The sequence below is a fragment of the Erythrolamprus reginae genome, chromosome 4, assembly GCF_031021105.1.
Source record: "Erythrolamprus reginae isolate rEryReg1 chromosome 4, rEryReg1.hap1, whole genome shotgun sequence".
Lineage (NCBI taxonomy): Eukaryota > Metazoa > Chordata > Lepidosauria > Squamata > Dipsadidae > Erythrolamprus > Erythrolamprus reginae.
In genome coordinates, this window is record NC_091953.1 from 47,203,162 (window position 1) to 47,222,133 (window position 18,972).

General features: G+C 34.8%; 2 protein-coding genes across 3 annotated transcripts in view; one reads left to right on the forward strand and one right to left on the reverse strand.

Annotated features, from left to right (window-relative positions):
* The first annotated feature begins 408 nt into the window (after positions 1 to 408).
* On the forward strand, positions 409 to 18,856 carry POU1F1 (POU class 1 homeobox 1). Of its 2 annotated transcripts, none has more exons than XM_070750243.1 (6): positions 409 to 595; positions 3,861 to 3,965; positions 8,390 to 8,632; positions 8,772 to 8,936; positions 12,374 to 12,434; positions 15,704 to 18,856. In XM_070750243.1, the coding sequence occupies exons 1-6, from the start codon at positions 409 to 411 to the stop codon at positions 15,912 to 15,914; spliced, it is 972 nt and encodes a 323-aa protein (XP_070606344.1). In that variant the 3' UTR covers positions 15,915 to 18,856. The 2 variants fall into 2 exon arrangements, with proteins under 2 accessions (XP_070606344.1, XP_070606345.1); XM_070750244.1 differs by having other exon boundaries at positions 409 to 550; positions 3,900 to 3,965.
* The window catches only part of CHMP2B (charged multivesicular body protein 2B), a 31,221-nt gene continuing 29,603 nt past the window's right edge, over positions 17,355 to 18,972 (reverse strand). The window contains exon 6 of the mRNA XM_070750245.1: positions 17,355 to 18,854. Coding sequence (XP_070606346.1) covers positions 18,741 to 18,854 — 114 coding nt within the window. The 3' untranslated portion in view covers positions 17,355 to 18,740. The remainder of the gene's footprint in view (positions 18,855 to 18,972) is intronic.

Here is an 18,972-nt window from a genome sequence, read left to right on the forward strand (position 1 = left end):
GGGTAACACTACTCCCTCATATAGCTTTATCCAATATTGTTTCCTTCACAAAAGCCAGCTTGAAAGAATTTGAAAAACTAGCTCTCTTGTTTCCCCTCATTAATTGGGTATCTGTTGCCTTTCGGTGGGAAAGAAGGAGTTTCCAGAGTGATTAAGCAACCCAGCCTAGCAAAGCCCATTAACATGGATAAAAGGATTTCCTGGTGGTATAAATGCCTGCACACAACTCGCAGTGCACTATAACTCACATTATGTATATATGCAAGTAATGAAGTTGGCCAACTGAATTTGAGTTGCTGTGAACTGTATAGGATAGTCTTGGGAGAAGAGCAAGGCAAGGCATCCCTTCATTCCTCTTTCACTCTCATTCTATTTTATTATTATTTTTTTGCTTATGTTTTGGTGGGAATGAGTTGTCAAGTCTTTTCTTCAGCTGACACCTTCATCCCCTTGACTTCTGATTCATCTTCCACTCTGCCTCTGATAATGCATCATAGTGCTGCAGAGTGCTTGCCTGTCTCCAATCATGCCACTAATGTGGTGTCTACAGGTACCGTTTCTATTATTATAAAATTGCTACTTTTATCAGTGTGCCATTTTACTGGCTTCAGTTTAGCATCTTTGCTATGCTATACAAACAATTTAAGAAATCCTTCAAGCAAAATTGGTATTTCATTAGCTTATGATGTCTTTTAATTATCACGTTGATTTAAAATTACTCTTTGAGGCTTATCTTGTAATCAATATTCGACCATCAAATCAATGTCATTCTATTCAATATTTAATGATATGAACTCATTACATTGAAAAGAATTCAAACTTTTGTTTTAGTTCTTTTTTAAAACGTCTAGCACAGAATTGGGGAAAAATTGAAAACTTTACACTTTATGAAATGGCAGGTAATGAATGGTAGGCATCTGTCAGTGCTCCAATCCTGAAGTGATCCATTTTGATGCAAATTATGTAAAATTAGTTTATTTCAGGTGATACAAAAATGACTTTGCATTTCCATTTGACTTTTATTATGCTTTTTTGTCAAATAGTTGGAATTAATTCAATCCATAAAATGAAGAATACTATTAATATTGTAAAAATTCATGAGTAAAGAAAGAAAACTATCACGCTGTTCATGTAAAATCACTGAATTTCTTTGTGAAAAACTTTTTATCTCTTTTCATTCTCTTATGATTTTAAAAAAATATATATTTTCCATTGCTAACCCTCTTTCATTGTCCACATAATTACAAGCATGATAAAATATAAAACTTGATGAATACTTTAAATTAATAATAGCTTGTAATAATTTCTAGAACAACATTTAAATTATTAAACAATGAAAGTATATACAAAGTTTTGTAGCTTGTATTTCAAACATTTGGAGAAATGATTTGGGTTATTATCTTCTACTGATTCTTCAAAAGGAATGAGAAAGACTTGATTATATGTTATTTTAATATATTTTATAGAATATTTCACATCAATTTAATCTGGGAACTGATGGTTGTACCTGAAATTTCAAATTTTAAAATTCTTAATTGCATTTCAGAAGTTGGAAAAATTATTACCCAATATTTCCTGTAGTACTAACTGAAGATCCTGCGACAGTGTTCATTAGTGAAATACTGATTAATATTGATTCATAAATTGCTGTATATCTAATTCTTGGAAAAGGAATATAAATATTTTCTTGCTGGAAGATTTTAACTGAACTTGTATTTTATTTTATTAAAAAATAGCTTTACTTCTGAGTGCTTTTTTGGTTGCTTAATAAATCTCAATGTATTCAAAGAGACAGAATTCCAAATAAGCATATATAGACCATAGCTTTTTTTCCCTTTAGTATTGTTTTAATGATGCCATTTGAAAAATTAATCTATAGATAGTTTTCTTGCTTTGTACATTAACTGATAGCAAGATGTTTTAGGTATTTTGAATGGTGTTTCTCAATCCACATTCATGGGAAAAAGAGATTTTTAGATGAATTTTCATTATTATACATACATAACTCAAAACAATGAAATTACTAATACTCCACTGAAATTACTTCCATCCAAAGGAGTTCATGATGAGATTAAAGAAATGAATGAATGGAAACTGAAATTAATTCCATTAATGTAAATAAGTGTTTTAAGCTATTTTAAAACAACAATAACAAGCAGATAAGTTTTCTATAATGATTTCTTAACTTCATCTTAAAACACCAAAATTTACTGTGATAGCTTTTTGGAACAAGTAAATAATGCAATGTTAATAAATAGACAGGAACTGAAATTTGTGGAGAGGATAAGTTCGATCAGAACTTTGATATGATCAAATCTTAAATCAGAACTCTGCACTGACCTTGAAAGCAAATAATCTCCCTATTAAAAAGGAACTCAATATTTGATTCATTTCATTACTTTGGCATTTTGCTGAATTAACATTTTAACACATTTACATAGTTTGACATATAATCTTTTACATATATGTATCTTGTAGAACAACATAAGAATATGCAATAACAACTGTAAAAGCTGTTTTGTATACTCCCCTTCCTTTCTCTCTTTTTCTCCTCTTTTAAAATGATCAGTCCAGGAAAATTACTTATAGTATTCATTGGTAGAAATGTCCTATTATGTAATACGTGGGTAGATAGTCATCATTACCTCAATGACCAGTAGTATCATTTTAGGCATATTCTAATATTTTCTGTGTTTCATTAAAGACTGGTTAGACCACTGAGCATAGTGGTCTAGATTTAGTGCAGTTTTGTTTACATCATTACGTGTCCAAATGGCCAAAGTCTTTTGGGCCAAAATTGTTATTCAAGAAGAAATGGAGGATGGCAATGTGGAAAAGATTAATCATTGAACATAACTTGATATAATATCAATAAGGTACTTTTCTAAGAATATAAACAATATTTAAATGTTGCAAAATTCAAAATAAGAAAAAATGGCCATAATTCTGCTATAATAATAATATTAACAACAACAATTGTTGTTAGCCACCCCGAGTCTGCGGAGGGGGCGGCATACAAATCTGATTAATAAATAATAAATAATAATAAACAAACCCCCCCCTCCCCCCAGAAACTAATTATTGGAACTCTCCTAAAGTCATAACCCAGTGATTTTTCCCAGACAGGAATGTATTCTGACAAAAGACAAAGTTTCTATATATAAGCAACTGTGCGTCTGAACAAGAGATGTATGAGAAAACCTGTACACCATCACCTTAGCTATCCTGTCAACTAATGTTTAAAGCACTGCAGTCCGTTTTCCCTTCAAATCCCCCCAAAATATCCAACTCAATGAAATGTCACTGAGAAATGCTCCCTTATAACATGAATTAATTCAACAATGCATTAAAGTCATTATTCCTAGGAATAAACAAGCTTGGTAGTTGAAAGACTTACAAAGCAAACAATCATGAAAACATATTATGCTATTCTTTTTAAATGTTATGTTCTACCTTGTAGCTATAGCCTACTTTTGAATTCAAAAGAAATGAAATAGCAAATAAAATATTACGTGGAGATTTATTCAGCTGTTTCAGGACTATAATTTTATTCTGTTTTAATTATTTAAAATCTGTTCCATATATGTAACAATTAAGATCATGGTTCAGCCTATAACTTACAAGATAGAGAAAGTGGAATGAAAACTTTGTCTGTAATCATTAAATTGGATAACTGATTTTCTGCATGTAGAAATCAAACAATATCATATTCTTTAGATATTCAGTGAGTTCAGATCATGACAAATCGAAAAGATAATTTTCATGAATTTTGATAGAGATAATATTTTATGAATCCATGTATATGTTCTTACGGGTCTCATTTATTTATTCTTTGAAACCAAACCTTAAATATGCCCATATATGCTTTTCCATGGATACTATGGGGAATATACCTCCAGGTCTGCATTATTCTGTTCCTTCTTGTCATTATGGAAACCAACAAACAGCATATGGCATGATGGCAGGTAAGAAATACTTTCTGAAAGAAAATCTAAAACATTTTGAGTCTGTGGGAACAATAAAGACAATTCCAAGTAATTGTTCATTGAAACTATAGCTTATTTGTGGCAATTATCAAAAGCTATTGCCAAAATGAGTGTCAGCCTAAAAGCCTAAAAAATCTCATAATCATTGGTCCACCAGCTAATATTGTCATTGTGTTATCACAAAGTGTTAGCATGTATAGAAAGCATAGGTATTAAGTATAATGATAATAAATAAATTTAATAAATCTAAGACCAATCATTTAGATTGTCTGTCCATTAAGGATTTTCAGCTGTGGCGAGGGGGGCGTTTGCCCAGGTTTGCCTGGTGCACCAGTTGTGGTCCTATTTGGACCGGGAGTCACTGCTCACAGTCACTCATGCCCTCATCACCTTGAGGCTCGACTACTGTAATGCTCTCTACATGTAGAGTGTAGAGTGCTCGGAAACTTCAGATCGTGCAGAATGCAGCTGCGAGAGCAATCATGGACTTCCCTAAATATGCCCATGTTACACCTACATTCCGCAGTCTGCATTGGTTGACAATCAGTTTCCGGTCACAATTCAAAGTGTTGGTTATGACCTATAAATCCCTTCATGGCATTGGACCAGAATATCTCCAGGACCACCTTCTGCCGCAAAACTCCCAGCAACCAGTTAGGTCCCACAGAGTGGGCCTTCTCCGGGTCCTGTCAACTAAACAATGTCGTTTGGCAGGACCCAGGGGAAGAGCCTTCTCTGTGGTGGCCCTGGCCTTCTGGAACCAACCCCCCCCCCAGAGATCAGAATTGCCCCCACCCTCCTCGCCTTTCGTAAGCTCCTTAAAACCCACCTCTGTCATCAGGCATGGGGGAATTGAGATATACCTTCCCCCTAGGCCTACACAACTTATGAATGGTATGTTTGTGTGTGTGTTTGGTTTTTAATAAAGGTTTTTAGTAATTTAAATATTAGATTTGTTATATGCTGTTTTTATTATTGTTGTTAGCTGCCCCGAGTCTATGGAGAGGGGCGGCATACAAATCTAATAAATAAATAAATAAATTCGTAATTGATTTGTAAATGTTTACATAAAGAAGTCTGATCCACAAGAAATAGTTTGATTGGTCTTGTGTCATTATTATGGAAATAAATTCTGTCTTAAGTTGAATCTGAATTCCAAATAACTTCCTAATTTATTTATGTACCTTTCTTGACTATGTGCCAGAAATGGTTCCACTTCAAGAATGGTTTTTTTTCCCCTTCAAATTTTCATTCTAGCTTATAGATCTTTTTTGTTGTTGTTGTTTTGAAGGACTGTCATCCAGTTACTAGCTAGGCTTGGCTCGGTTTAACATCCCAACAAGGTTACTGCTCTTCCTTTGACTTGTGCCAAGGGGTATTACACATTGCAGTAAAAGAAAAAGATTTGTTTTGTTGTAATTCATTTATTTATCTTTAAGAAAAAAGAGCAACCAAAGGGAACTAGTTCAATATTTAGGGGGCTTCAAACTGACAAAGGTTGCACTAAATGGATAAAATACAATGTATTTTTTAAAAAAGAAAAAGTTGCAGGAATGATTCTTATTTATTGATGCTATTATGGGCTAAAACTAAGGTGAAATTCTTTATATCTCAATTGATATTCTTGCAGTCTCCTCTCCCTCCCGCCCATCTCTAATAGGTATCAAGCCTACTGCTCCAGATGTGCTGGCAGCAAGTCTCTCTCAAAGCCGTATTTTGCAGACCTGCAGCATGTCTCATCCCAATGTTGTGAATGGAGTTGGCACTTTACAAGGCAAGTCTCCCCCTGTAGTGAAGTTCCTCTTAACCATCTCTTATACTAAGTGTTCTCTTCCTGTGCCCTTGATGAGGTCTCATTGTCTTTTTTGCAGCTGCTGCCACTGCTGGTTCATATTTAATCTGTGCTTTACAGAAGCAGGTTCCATCCATCTTGTACTTGCGCACCTGGTTTTCCTACAAAATGAGACCTTACGTTTATCACCATTGAACAGAATTTCACTAGATACATATAACATATTAAGATTTTTTGAAAAGCGAGCCTGTCTTCTGATATGTTATATTTTGTATCTACACCATTGTTTTAGTCTAGTAATATAATTACCTGGCTAAAAAGCAGTAAGATTTGTCTGTCATGATACATATTTTAATATAACCACACTGAGTTTTAGTAATCACCATGATCCTTTCTAAATGCTGCAAACTCTTGGCTTGATAATTCTTTCTGGGATTTTCCCAGGAATTGATTTCTTATTGGTCTAGTTCCCTTCTTTCTACTTAACCATTTCCATCAACCTTGCTGCTTCTTATTCTCTTGTTCTATTTCCTCCTACTTTTCCCAGCATTATAAACTTTTCAATAAAGGTAGATGCTTTTCATAAAGCCTTTCTTAATATATCTTCAGCTTGCAAAATGAATAAATACGGAGAGTACAAAGCCTCGTCTAACTTTTCCAACTTAGAGCTAATGAATTTCACCATATTGTTTAGAGTGACGTTTTCTTAGTCCCATTTGTCCTATTTCCATGATAACAATGAAATGTTTTAAGATTCCCATTCTTGTAAACATATTCCATAACTTAACTTGGTTGACCCAATTAAAGACTTTTCTACAATCAGTGAAGCTCATATTGATTTGATATTTTCTGGATTTAGCATTTAACAATTGTGAATCAACAATGATGTCTCTTTTAAAACCAGCTTGATCATCTAGTGTTTCCCTTTTATGAAAGATTATAATCTGAATCAGATGATCCTAAACTTTATTTTAGAAGTTTGTAAAATTAAGATATTGAATAATTTATATTATTTTTAGATTTCCTTTCTGTTGGCTAACCTGTTCTTCAGATTTCCTATAATATCTTAATTGGAACTTTGATTTTTCCTCTGTTCCTTGCCATATTTTTCTGTGTAATTCATCAACTCCTGAAATCTTCCAACTTCCACCCAGAGTGCCCATCTATTTTAATGTTCTGCTTCTAAAGGTCTTTGTACTTAAGGAATATCTACTAGGATTTCTTTGATGTCAACATCTCTACTGCGTAGTATTTTACTATAATCTTTCCACCTAAAATAAAGATGGACTTTAAAAAAAACAACAATTATTGTTTATCCAATGCTGCCTTCCCAATCTGAAGTTACAACAACTTTTTGAGTTCAGAGATCTTTTGAATGACTTTTCTTTTTCTTTTTCGGTTTCCATCTTCAGTGTCTTTACAGATATCATTGTAATACTGTTGTTAATATTCAGGCACATGTTTTCTAAAAATAATTGTGACTGAATTAAAATAAATAAAAATGTAAGCTGTCATTACCCATTATTTACCAATGATTGATATACAGTGGAACCCCGACATAAGAGCTGCTCTACTTAAGAGCAACTCGAGATAAGAGCTGGGAGGGGAGAGATATTTTTGTTCTACTTACAAGCCCAAATTCGAGATACAAGCGCCAAGGAGCTGTCTCCTGAAGCCAAATGCTAACTTCCGCGTTCGGCTTCAGGAGACAGCTGCGAAGCGGCGCGCATGTTTTAAAAGGTTGCAGCCGGCCTGGGGGGCTCGGGGGGGGGCTTTCAGCTTTCTTTCTTGCTCTTTTTCTTTCTCTCTTTTACCTTCCCTTCCTCTATTTCTTCTTTTCTTTCTCCTTCCCACCTTCTTCCCTCCCTCCCTCCCTTCACTCATTCCTCTCTTACTCTCCCCTTTCATAAGTTTCCTTGCTTCCTTCCTCTGTTCCTGTCCCTTCCCCTTTCTTTCTTTCTTTCTTTCTTTCTTGCTCTTTTTCTTTCTCTCTTTTACCTTCCCTTCCTCTATTCTTTTCTTTCTCCTTCCCACCTTCTTCCCTCCCTCCCTCCCTCCCTTCACTCATTCCTCTCTTACTCTCCCCTTTCATAAGTTTCCTTGCTTCCTTCCTCTGTTCCTGTCCCTTCCCTCTTTCCTTCCTTCCTTCCCACCCTCCGTCCATTCATTCACCCATTCCTCTCTTGATCGCTTAAAGCCGGTCCCTGGTGCAAAAAGGGTTGGGGACCTCTGTCCTACAGGATTGGGTGGCAGAGAAGTTGAACATATGTAAATTTAAAAGTTTAAGAAAGTTTACAAGTTAAGTGAAAGAAACTTCATTATTCATTTATATGTACATGTACATTTCTTCATTAAAAACATGTCTTTCTGCATAATTTAGACTAACTTTGTGAGTTTTTTGAGGGCTGGAACCAATTAAAATTATTTACATTAATTCCTATGGGGAAAAGTCGTTCGAGATAAGAGCTGCTCGACTTAAGAGCCCAGGTCCGGAACGAATTAAACTCGTATCTCGAGGTACCACTGTATACTTAACAAAACTAACACAATATTTTATCTCCTTAAAATTGGTTTTTAATCAGAAAGCTATATGTGTTTTGCTTCTGAATAGGTAGCCTCACTCCTTGCCTGTATAAATTCCCCGAGCATGCTCTGAGTGCCAGTTCATGTGCTCTAAGCCACAGCTTTACTTCCATGCATCCATCTCTACTTGGAGCTGATCCTACCACTGATTTTAAGCAGGAATTTCGGAAAAAGGCCAAATCGCTTGATGAACCAATAGATATGGATTCTCCAGAAATCAGAGAGCTGGAGAAATTTGCCAATGAGTTCAAGTTGAGAAGAATTAAACTAGGTATGTAATTCAACTAGGCAACTAAATATATATATATTTTATTCTAAAGTATCGTATTCGGTGATTGCAAATAACAAAATCCATTTTCATTGATTTTGGATTTTTAATTGGATTCTTTAGACCTGTTATCTTTTGGCAGGTTATACACAAACAAATGTTGGAGAGGCTCTAGCTGCAGTACATGGCTCTGAATTCAGCCAGACGACTATTTGCCGGTTTGAAAACTTGCAATTGAGTTTCAAAAATGCCTGCAAACTAAAATCCATATTAACTAAGTGGTTGGAGGAAGCAGAACAAGTAGGAGGTATCACATATTTCTTTTAAAAGTCAAAACTATTTGTCTTTACGTGCAAGTAAAGAGCATAGCATTTGAGTCTGAAAAAGTTGAACATATAAGGATGCACAAGAAATACTTGTCAGAAACTTGTTAAACCAAATGAACATCACTGGACCACAGGCACTGAATTTAAGGAAGAAATGTAGCTATTTTAAGAATTTGTTAACAAGGGCAAAGCATGTGATATTCTTTGTGCTCCAAAGAAGTTTTCTTTCAAAATTTAAATATCACATTACATGTTTAGAACCGTACATGGATCAGTGAAAGTATACAAGAAATACGTTTATTTTTCAGACAATAATTCCCTTATTTCTTAAAGGAAGAATTAGATTATTCTCACAAACCAAACATCAAATTTAATGCTATGTACCTGTAGAAAGCTAAGCTATTGCATATTTGCATTATAACAAATGTTGGGTTTGTTTATGTGTACATATGTATCTATGGTATATGTGTAGAACCCCTTCACACTATGTACACTGTGTATTGTAAATAGGGTCCAGATACATTAATGCTATGGAAACAGTATGATTCCTTTTGCACTATACATGTTCATTTAATGCATGGGAAAAGTGCATATAAACAAAATCAAATAATATTTCCACAGCCTCACTGACAGAAATTGTAAAGTATAATCTACAGCTTAAACCAGTAATGGTAAATATGTTCCTGAACTCTATCTATTGCACTTTAGGCAATTATAAAGCTACTTTAAGAAGTAATCCTGTTTACACATTTTTAACTTTTAAAATACTTTAAGCTAACACTTTTTATTTGTCTGACAACATACTTGAAGGAAAATTATGAAGCATTTCCTCAGAAGACTATGAATATATAGATTTACATGAATGCAATGGTTGCAGAAATAATGTTGGCAGAGCAAATGTTCTTGGTCAAATACAGTATATAGATTCATATATAGAGTTTTTTTCAGCATTTGGCTTCTGTACACAACCACATTCAATTTGAAATGAAACACTCAACCTGAATGAAGTGGAGAGTTTGTTTTAATTCAAGGAGTTGACAAAAGTTACACATTGACGAATTATGGCCATTTTAATACACGCATCCCAATTTTTGGTGACTCATAATGGTTGTCAGATGGCTGACAAGCAGTTCTGGGTCTGTCTTGTTCCCTGATTAGTCCATGACAAATCAAGCATATAAAGGTCTAGAGTTAGTTCAGTGTGTTACATTTGCAATTGGCAGCTGTTCACTAGAACATTCAATATGATGTCCAAAGAGGTATCTATGCAAGTAAAAGAGGCCACCATTAGACCTATAAATAAACCAATCAAAGAGAGAGAGGAAAAACATTCAAAATATCCAAAACAAGAGAATGGAATACAAAATAAACAACTCACAGGCTCAGCAGTACCAAAGACCATGGAAAACCATGGAAGATAACTAAAGCGATGATCAGAGAATTCTATCATTGGTGAAGAAAAACCCATTTGCAAAACAAGTCAAGAAACACTTGAGACGGTAGGCATGCCATTATCAAAGTCTACAGTCAAATGATGGCTTCATGTATGTAAATACAGAGGCTTCACAACAAGGTGCAAAGCACTGGCAACTATCCTGAATAGAAAGATCAGATCAGACTTTGTCACAGAACAACCAAAGAGCCTTACCAATTCTGGAATAATATTGTTTGGACTGATAAAATTAAGATTAACTTGTACCAGAATGATGGAAAAAGTCTGGAAAACTAAAGGAATAGTTCATGATCGAAGCATCCATCCATCTGTCAAATATGGCAGAGGCAATGTTATGGCATAAGTACGTATGCCTATCAATGAACCAGGTCACCAGTGTTTATTGATGGTTTGACTGATAATAAAAGGCAAAGAAATCAAGATAAGGAAATTAAATATTTTTCATTGGCCACGTCAGTCACTGATCTCAACCCAAAAGAGCAGTTTGTTTATTGAGGGCAGAAAGATGCACAAACAAGCAACAACTCATGGCTGCAGTACAGGCGTGACAAAGCACCTCAAGGAGGAAACTCAGTATTTGGTCATATACAGTGGTACCTCGGTTTTCTAACGCTTCTCATTTCGAACAAATCAGTATTCGACCAGGAAATTCAAGAAACTTTTGCCCTGAAATCCGAACAAATATTTGGAACTCGAACACTCGAGAGAGCTGAAGACAGAAGCAGGCAAGCTACAGAGAGAGAGAGAGAGAGCCAGGGACAGAAGCGGGCGAGTGAGAGAGCTGAACATAGAAGCCGGCAAGCTACACACACACAGAGAGAGTTGGGGACAGAAGCGGGCGAGTGAGAGAACTGAAGATGGAAGTCAGCAAGAGAGAGAGAGAGAGAGAGAGAGAGAGAGAGAGAGAGAGAGAGAGAGAGAGAGACACGCAGGGACAGAAGCAGGCAAGCTAGAGGAAGAGACAACTGAGGAGGGGAATTTATCTTAAATTGTTTCAGTTCTCGACCACACTTCCAAAACAAATTGTGGTCGAGAACGGAGGTACCACTGTATTAGATTATATTTGTAATTATGTCAAAAATAATGTCCCATCATTTACGAGTCATAAAAATAGAGGTGGGTGCATTAAAATCAGTGGTGGTTTGCTTCCCGCTGGGCCCAGTTCTAAAAACTGGTAGTACAGGCAGCGGGAGGCTCGGCGCACCTGCATGCGCACACAAGCTACTAGTAAAGGGTTTTAGAATCAACTACTAATTAAAATGGCTTAACTCCTCAATGGTCTCACTCCTTGGCTGTATAAATTCTCTGAGCATGCTCCGAGTGCCAGTTTGTGTGCCCTTGGCCACAACTTTACTTCCATTCACCCATCTCTATTTGGAGGTAGTCCTACCACTGATTTTAAGCAGGAATTTCACAAAATCACTTGATGAGCCAATATATATAAGGATTCTCCAGAAATTAGGATGTTGAAAGTCCACCAAAAATAAAGGTGGGTACATAAAAATGGCTAATTCCTCAGCGGTTAATGATTGACCACACCTTTGTCCAATTCCTTGAATTAAACTGAAAGTCCTCACATCTTGACAGTTTCATATAAAATTTAATGTGGTAGTGTGTAGAGACCAAATGCCCAAATCCCTTACCATTATCCCAATATACACACAAACTGGATGTTATATGCTTCTGATGTATTCAAATGTGTTCTCCTTCCTGTTACAATAATAATGCATAAAACCACTCTAAACAATTTAGCATTTGTTATACAAGACCATTGCAACTATAATGCATATTTGTCATAAGAGAATAGTTTAATATTAATTTTAACACACCTTATTGCACCTCTATCATATTTCTTTTATAAAATATCAAAGACAAACAGAAACAATTAAGCACAGTACAAGTGACACAAGATGTTTTGCAACATTGAAATTAATATGATCTTTAATTGTTTTTTCCACTGTATAGCTCTATACAATGAAAAAGTTGGCATGAATGAACGGAAAAGAAAACGCAGAACCACCATTAGGTACCGTAATAAGAAATGAACTATTTTTTTCAAATGTACACTATAGTCCTCATAAGTGACAGGGATTCTGTCTTGATGAGTAAGCTGAGTATTTCTTCATAATGATCTACAAATTATATGCAACTATTTGGACATGACTGATCAAACTGTAGGTTTCAATAAATTTCTAAATAAACAGAATACAACTTCTGTAAACTATGAAAATAAATATTACAGAAAAGAAGTTTGATTTTATAGCAATACAAAATGTACTTCCCATTCAAGTATGAAGTGCTCAGTAGGCACCAGCAGGCAGGCAGGCAGGGAATGTGGAACTATTTCCTAAATCTGAATACAGTGTTCCCTCGATTTTCGCGGGTTCGAACTTCCCGAAAAGTCTATACCACGGTTTTTCAAAAATATTAATTAAAAAATACTTCACGGGGTTTTTCCCTATACCACGGTTTTTCCCACCCGATGACGTCATATGTCACGCCAAACTTTCGTCTGCCCTTAATAAATATTTTTTTAATAACTTTAATAAACATGGTGAGTAATAATCTGAATGGTTGCTAAGGGAATGGAAAATTGCAATTTAGGGGTTTAAAGTGTTAAGGGAAGGCTTGTGATACTGTTCATAGCCAAAAATAGTGTATTTACTTCCGCATCTCTACTTCGCGGAAATTTGACTTTTGCGGGCAGTCTCGGAACGCATCCCCCGCGAAACTGAGGGAACACTGTACTGTATTATTAAAAGTCTATTGAGATATCTCAAATATGAAATACACGTGAAGAAACCCAATAATATTTCTGACCTAGCAAACCTCTGCAAGGCAAGTTGGGAAGAATTCCAAAGAAAGATTCTTACATGGTTACAGAAAATATTTGAAAAATATTAACTTGGCTATACAGTAATTAGAAAAATACAAATACAAAATACTGATTGGAAGGCATCCTAACTTCTCTACCATTTTTTTCTTATTTTGAATTTCCAAACTACATCATTTAAATATTATTTATAGTCTTAGAAAAAATATCTTGTTTGGTTCCTTACTGAGATTATATTAAGTTTTGCTCAATGAAGAATCCATTGAAACACATATTTTAATCTAAGCAACTGAAACCTTTCAACAATCAAAACAGCTACAAGTGTTGCTATTGCATTTATAATAATTTTTGCAACATTGTTTTATTTATAATTTTATTAAATTGTAAACTGCTCAAAATGGGTGCAGTTTATATGATCACCTCAAACTTCAAAATCAGTATCACAAATATTTAACAGAATACCGCTTTTATATCGGGACAGAAATACTATGCTGCCCTCTTGTGATTAGAATTGTTGGCTGCAGTAATATTAATTCTGTTAAAACTAAGAATAAAAATATTACTGTATAGAATTTTATAGCATTTATAAGCTAAATCAAAGCAACTATAATTTATAAAAAAGGATATTTGTGAGCCAAATTGACAGAAAAGGAAGTGAAAGAATTTGATCATAGTATTAAGAGAAAGACAAGACATTGTCTTCCTTCTCATTTGTCTTTAGCATTTCTTAGATAAATGTTATTGTTCATATTTTTTCCAGGAATGTAATTCGTGAAATATGTCAATATCAAAGTAATAGTAGATGGAAAGAACAACAGAAAAGAACATATTGTTGTTAGCCGCCCCAAGTCTACGGAGAGGGGCGGCATACAAATCTAATAAATAAATAAATAAATAAATAAATCATTTAGAAATGCTGAGAAAACCATAAGACTTAGCTCTTCTCTTCCTATAATTTGTTACTTTTTCTTTCTTATATTGAGTGTGGAACAGGCCATCGAAGATGATTCTTCTCACTGTTATCATTGAGGCCTGCTAAATAAGCACCAACAATAAGGTTGCAGCCAAGGGTAGAGTATTATCAGGCTGCTATAGTGGGGTGATTCAAATAATTTAACAACTGGTTCTGTGCCCTAATGACTGGCTGGGTGGGTGTGGCCTGTGACAGGCAGCACTCAAGCCTCCTGCAACCTGCTGGGAGCCAAAACAGGCTGTGAGGGGTGGGACACACCGTCTCCCCAACCCCTATTTTGGTCCTAGGTCTCTCTGAAGGAGTGAAAATAGGCTGAGGGGGAGTGCATACACGCACACACCCCGCATGGCCCATTTTGGGCCTAGAAAGTCTTCCTGCACTTACTTGGGAGCCAAAACGAGGCATGTGGGGATTCCTAAAAGGGACGGGACGAGAAGGTACCAGCCAGCAATGTAAATACTGGTTCGCTGAAACCGGCTGAATCCCACCACTACCCCTATAACCTCAGCTATGTCCAATAATGCTTACAATTGCCATTAACCCTAGGAATATTCTTTAAATTTTGGCAATACCAATGTAAGTACAAGCGCTAAATCTTATCTCAATTTCTCTAGAATTTTTCTTCTTTTGAGTTACTTTCTAGAAAAAACTGTCTACAACTCTGAATTAAAAATTTAAATCTAATGCCACTCTTATTAATATTATCTGGTAAGGGGGCCAATGGCAACATGGGATTTCAGAGCTGAAGAAGCTTCTTCGGTGAGAAGCGAAACAATTTCAAAAAGAAACCAGAAAGTCCAGTTGCTTCTTGGAGAAAAAAGCACTTTTCACACATAGGTTATTAGCATTTACACCAATTGCTTTGCTAATCTCTTTAAGTTACTTTAGGCATTGATTGGGTAAACATGGGAGTGGTTTCCTTCCCCAAGTCTTGTGCTATACCACTGATGGCGAACTTATATTACAGGTGCTATACGCGGCATGCAGAGGCATATCTGCTGGCATGCAAGCTGTTGCCCTAGCTCAGCTCCAATGTGCATGTGTGCCAGCCAGTTGATTTTTGGCTCCCAGAGGCTCTGGTGGGGACAAGGGAGGGCACTTTTTCCCTCCCCCAGCTCCAGAGAAGCCTTTGGAGCCTGGAAGGGTTGGGAAACAGGACATCTCTGGTCTCCAAAGAACCTTCGGGGTGTGTGTGTATTAAGGGAAGCTGCTTTCGCCCTCCCCAAGCATTGAATTATGGGTGTTGGCACTTGTGCATGTACAATAGCACGCGCACAGGCTCTTTTAGTACCCAAGAAAAAAAACGGTTCACCATCAGTGTTTTATAGTCTATCTGTTGTGTGCCCAAACATATAAAATGTACATATGTTTTCACACCCTTTGCAACATTGAGATACTGATTACATGTGATAAGATGCACACAGTTTTCAAATAGCACACAAAATAGCTCTGTTTGAATATGATTGCAATATGGTATTTTTCTTTTCAGTATTGCTGCAAAAGAAGCTTTGGAAAGCCATTTTGCAGAACAAAGCAAGCCTTCGTCTCAAGAAATCATGAGAATGGCAGAGGGGCTCAATCTGGAAAAGGAAGTGGTGAGGGTTTGGTTCTGCAATCGAAGACAAAGAGAAAAGAGAGTAAAGACAAGTTTACATCAGAACACCTTTAATTCCATTATTAAGGACCATCAAGAGTGCTAGAATTCTTTCCACAGACAAATGGATTTCTTAGCTATGTTTGAAAAACTTATTTCCCCACTACACCAACAAAAAAAATAGCATATTACCTTTGTAAATGTATTAATAATGAAAGTGTGTGTATTTCTGTTAAGTACCTTTACTTAAAAGAAGACATTAAAACGGTATACTTCAAAAATGATTGAGAAGAACACCTCACACCTCCCTGCTATTCATTAAGATGTTTCTTTTTCTTCAGGATTCTATACCAGCCAGAAAAAGAAGTCTATCTATTTAAAAATCGTATCAATTTTAAATTATGCTTGTGCAACTTCTAAGCTGTTCTTCAAAATCATTTGTGAAGGGTCTATTGCTCTGGAAGACCCATCATAGTAGTGCAGAAAGACATTTGGAAAGCTCAAAAACATGCAATTTTTTTCCTGTTATGAAGACTGCTTGGCCACTTTATTGCCTACATTTTCAGATTTTGCAAGGAGTAATTCTTGGTGCTTGAAAGGAAAACATAACTAGTATTTGTCAAAAATATGAAATATACCAATAAATTAAGCATACAAATAATATGTTTTTTATATTTAATCAAATCAGGTTTTTTAAAAATTGTATATTGATGTTTAAATAGAAAGCATTATATCAAGTCCCATTTGGAATTTGGAAATGCAGTTAGCAGATAAGTTAACCTTGTACTATCTCATTCACAAAATAGCTATCACAAAACAACAGCACCTCTGATCCCCAACCTCAAATCTGATTTTTAAAAATGTGATTTCTGTATTTATATACTGTAGTTGTTTAATCCAAAACTTTATTGGCATCATTAAGCTGAATTAGTACGGTACATTATAATATAAAGTATTTCTCTCTCCCACAAGGGCTGGAAAAATTGCAGAAATTCCTAAAGCAGGAAGAGCTGAGAAAACAAAGCAACCAACTGGAATTGAAAAGTTGCCAAGTTAAATTCTGCCTCATATTGTGTGCATTTTTCCTGTAAACTTCTATTAGATATTTCCATTAATCTGCAATTATAGAATAATTAATTTTTAAACATAATTTTCAATATTTCAGCTGAGGTAGTATTTTTCACCAGATGAATTATTTCTCCTCATTACTAAGTTTGCAAATTATTATAGATATTTTGCAAGCAAAAAAAGAAAAACATTTTTCAAAAATTCAATTCTTTTCAAAAACTGATGTTATTAATTTAACTAATATCAAGTATCTGAATATATGAAAGGCCAGATAAAGGATTAACAGAATATCTTTTTAAAAAAGTCATACCTAGCATTCGTGTGCTGCATAACAAATTCTGCTCATGCCTGGAGAGAAGTTCCATTAAAGCTTAATTTAGGTACTAGTATATAAAAAAATTGCAGCCTTAGTAACCAATTGATACATTATTTCAGATCCATAGTATGCACTAATGCAAATAAAATCTATCAAATTAAATTGGAAATTAATAAATACTTTTTTTATTTTTACACAATGAAAGCTTACACAACCTATCTATATTGGGTTAGACTGTCCTAAATATTGTTGTAGCTATAAAATCAAATTTCATATAATTTAAGTAGTTTGACATGATGCATACATAATTTTAAAATTGAATGCTACATTCTCATTCCTGTTGATATTCTATTTTCATGTAATTATTAGTCAAATACAGCCTCAACAATTATTTTGTTATGTTATTCACTGACATCCTTCGCACTTACAAGATCAGTCTCAAGTCTGTACTGCAGTTTGAAAAAATACAAAATACAGCCTGATATTCATTTCTAGTGAATTATCTGTCCTAAAACACATTTGTTATTTAACCATATTAGGTGCAAATAAATTCATTAACTTCAGTCAAGCCTGTTACAACATTCAAGTGTAAAATGGATATAGAGCATATTATATTGGACAATAAAGGATATTTTGAAAAGTAACATCTGAAAAATGCTGCATGGTATTTATGTACAAATGTTATTGCAGGAAAAAAGATTATCTTTTTCAGGTGTTATGTACTCCATACCAATCATGGAGTTCACATAATTTCAGTGCTAACATAAGTTAATGGCTTACATTACTTTTCTCACAATTCAAAACTTAATTTAAAAAACCCAAGAATTATATACACAAAGGCACAGACTCTTCAAGTCAGCTATATTACAGTACAATGGAATATTCAATATTTCCGTTTCCAACATTTTTGCGAACAGAAAATTATCTTAGACCACAGTCTTGTTTCCAGAAGCTTTACTAATTGGATATCAATACTATTCCAGAACCTATAATGGAAACATATGTATCATTTTAACATTAAACTGAACTAGAATAAGTCATTAAAATATTCGCTAAATTTTTATTGAAATTTTTATAATCATTCTGTTGAAGATGACAACTATCTCTTACAACTGGAAAAAACCAACCTTGCATTTTAAGTCATGTTATTTCTTAAGAAGTGTTTACAATAAAAGCAGAGCTGAAATGCTTTCAGAAAGGCTGCTTCTAATAATTTACAAAGTGTAGAAATCGAAAGCTGAATAGAATAGTTATCAAGGTAAATATTTTTTGTCCAAAACTAAACTGAAGAAATCAAAATTTAAATCATATTAATAAATGGGCTGATAACAAAATATCCCAATTTAATAAAAGATATACAAATTCTTCCTGACATATATTTGTTCTGCTCTCTCTCTCAAGTTTAGTTCTTCCAACTCTCTGTAGAAATTACCATTATCAATAATGGCTTAGGCAAGATTTGCGATGAAATCTGGTTTTTTATTGACACCTGTACATATTGCCAATGTTGGAGCAGTTGTAGAAGTCAGGCTTCATATTAGCATAAAGCTAATCTACTCCTAAAGCTTTAAGCTGCCGTTCAATTTCTTCATCTGACATTGTAGCATTTTTTGATGTAGATGCAGACGGCATGCCTATCGCAGCTGAAGGAGCCTTTGCCATCTAAAATAAAAATAATACCAAAAGTTTAATGTATGTAACCAAGATAACAGTCATTAACTTCAAGCATGCATCCAAAAAGACTGCTATTATAAAGTAAATTAAAACGGGAGAGGGAGGA

Coding starts and splice junctions, on each gene's coding strand:
- POU1F1 (XM_070750243.1), top strand. CDS start 409: ATGAGTTGTCAAGTCTTTTCTTCAGCTGACACCTTCATCCCCTTGACT. Junction 8,633..8,771: donor GTTGAGAAGAATTAAACTAG/GTATGTAATTCA, acceptor ATCTTTTGGCAG/GTTATACACAAACAAATGTT. Junction 12,435..15,703: donor AAACGCAGAACCACCATTAG/GTACCGTAATAA, acceptor TTTTCTTTTCAG/TATTGCTGCAAAAGAAGCTT.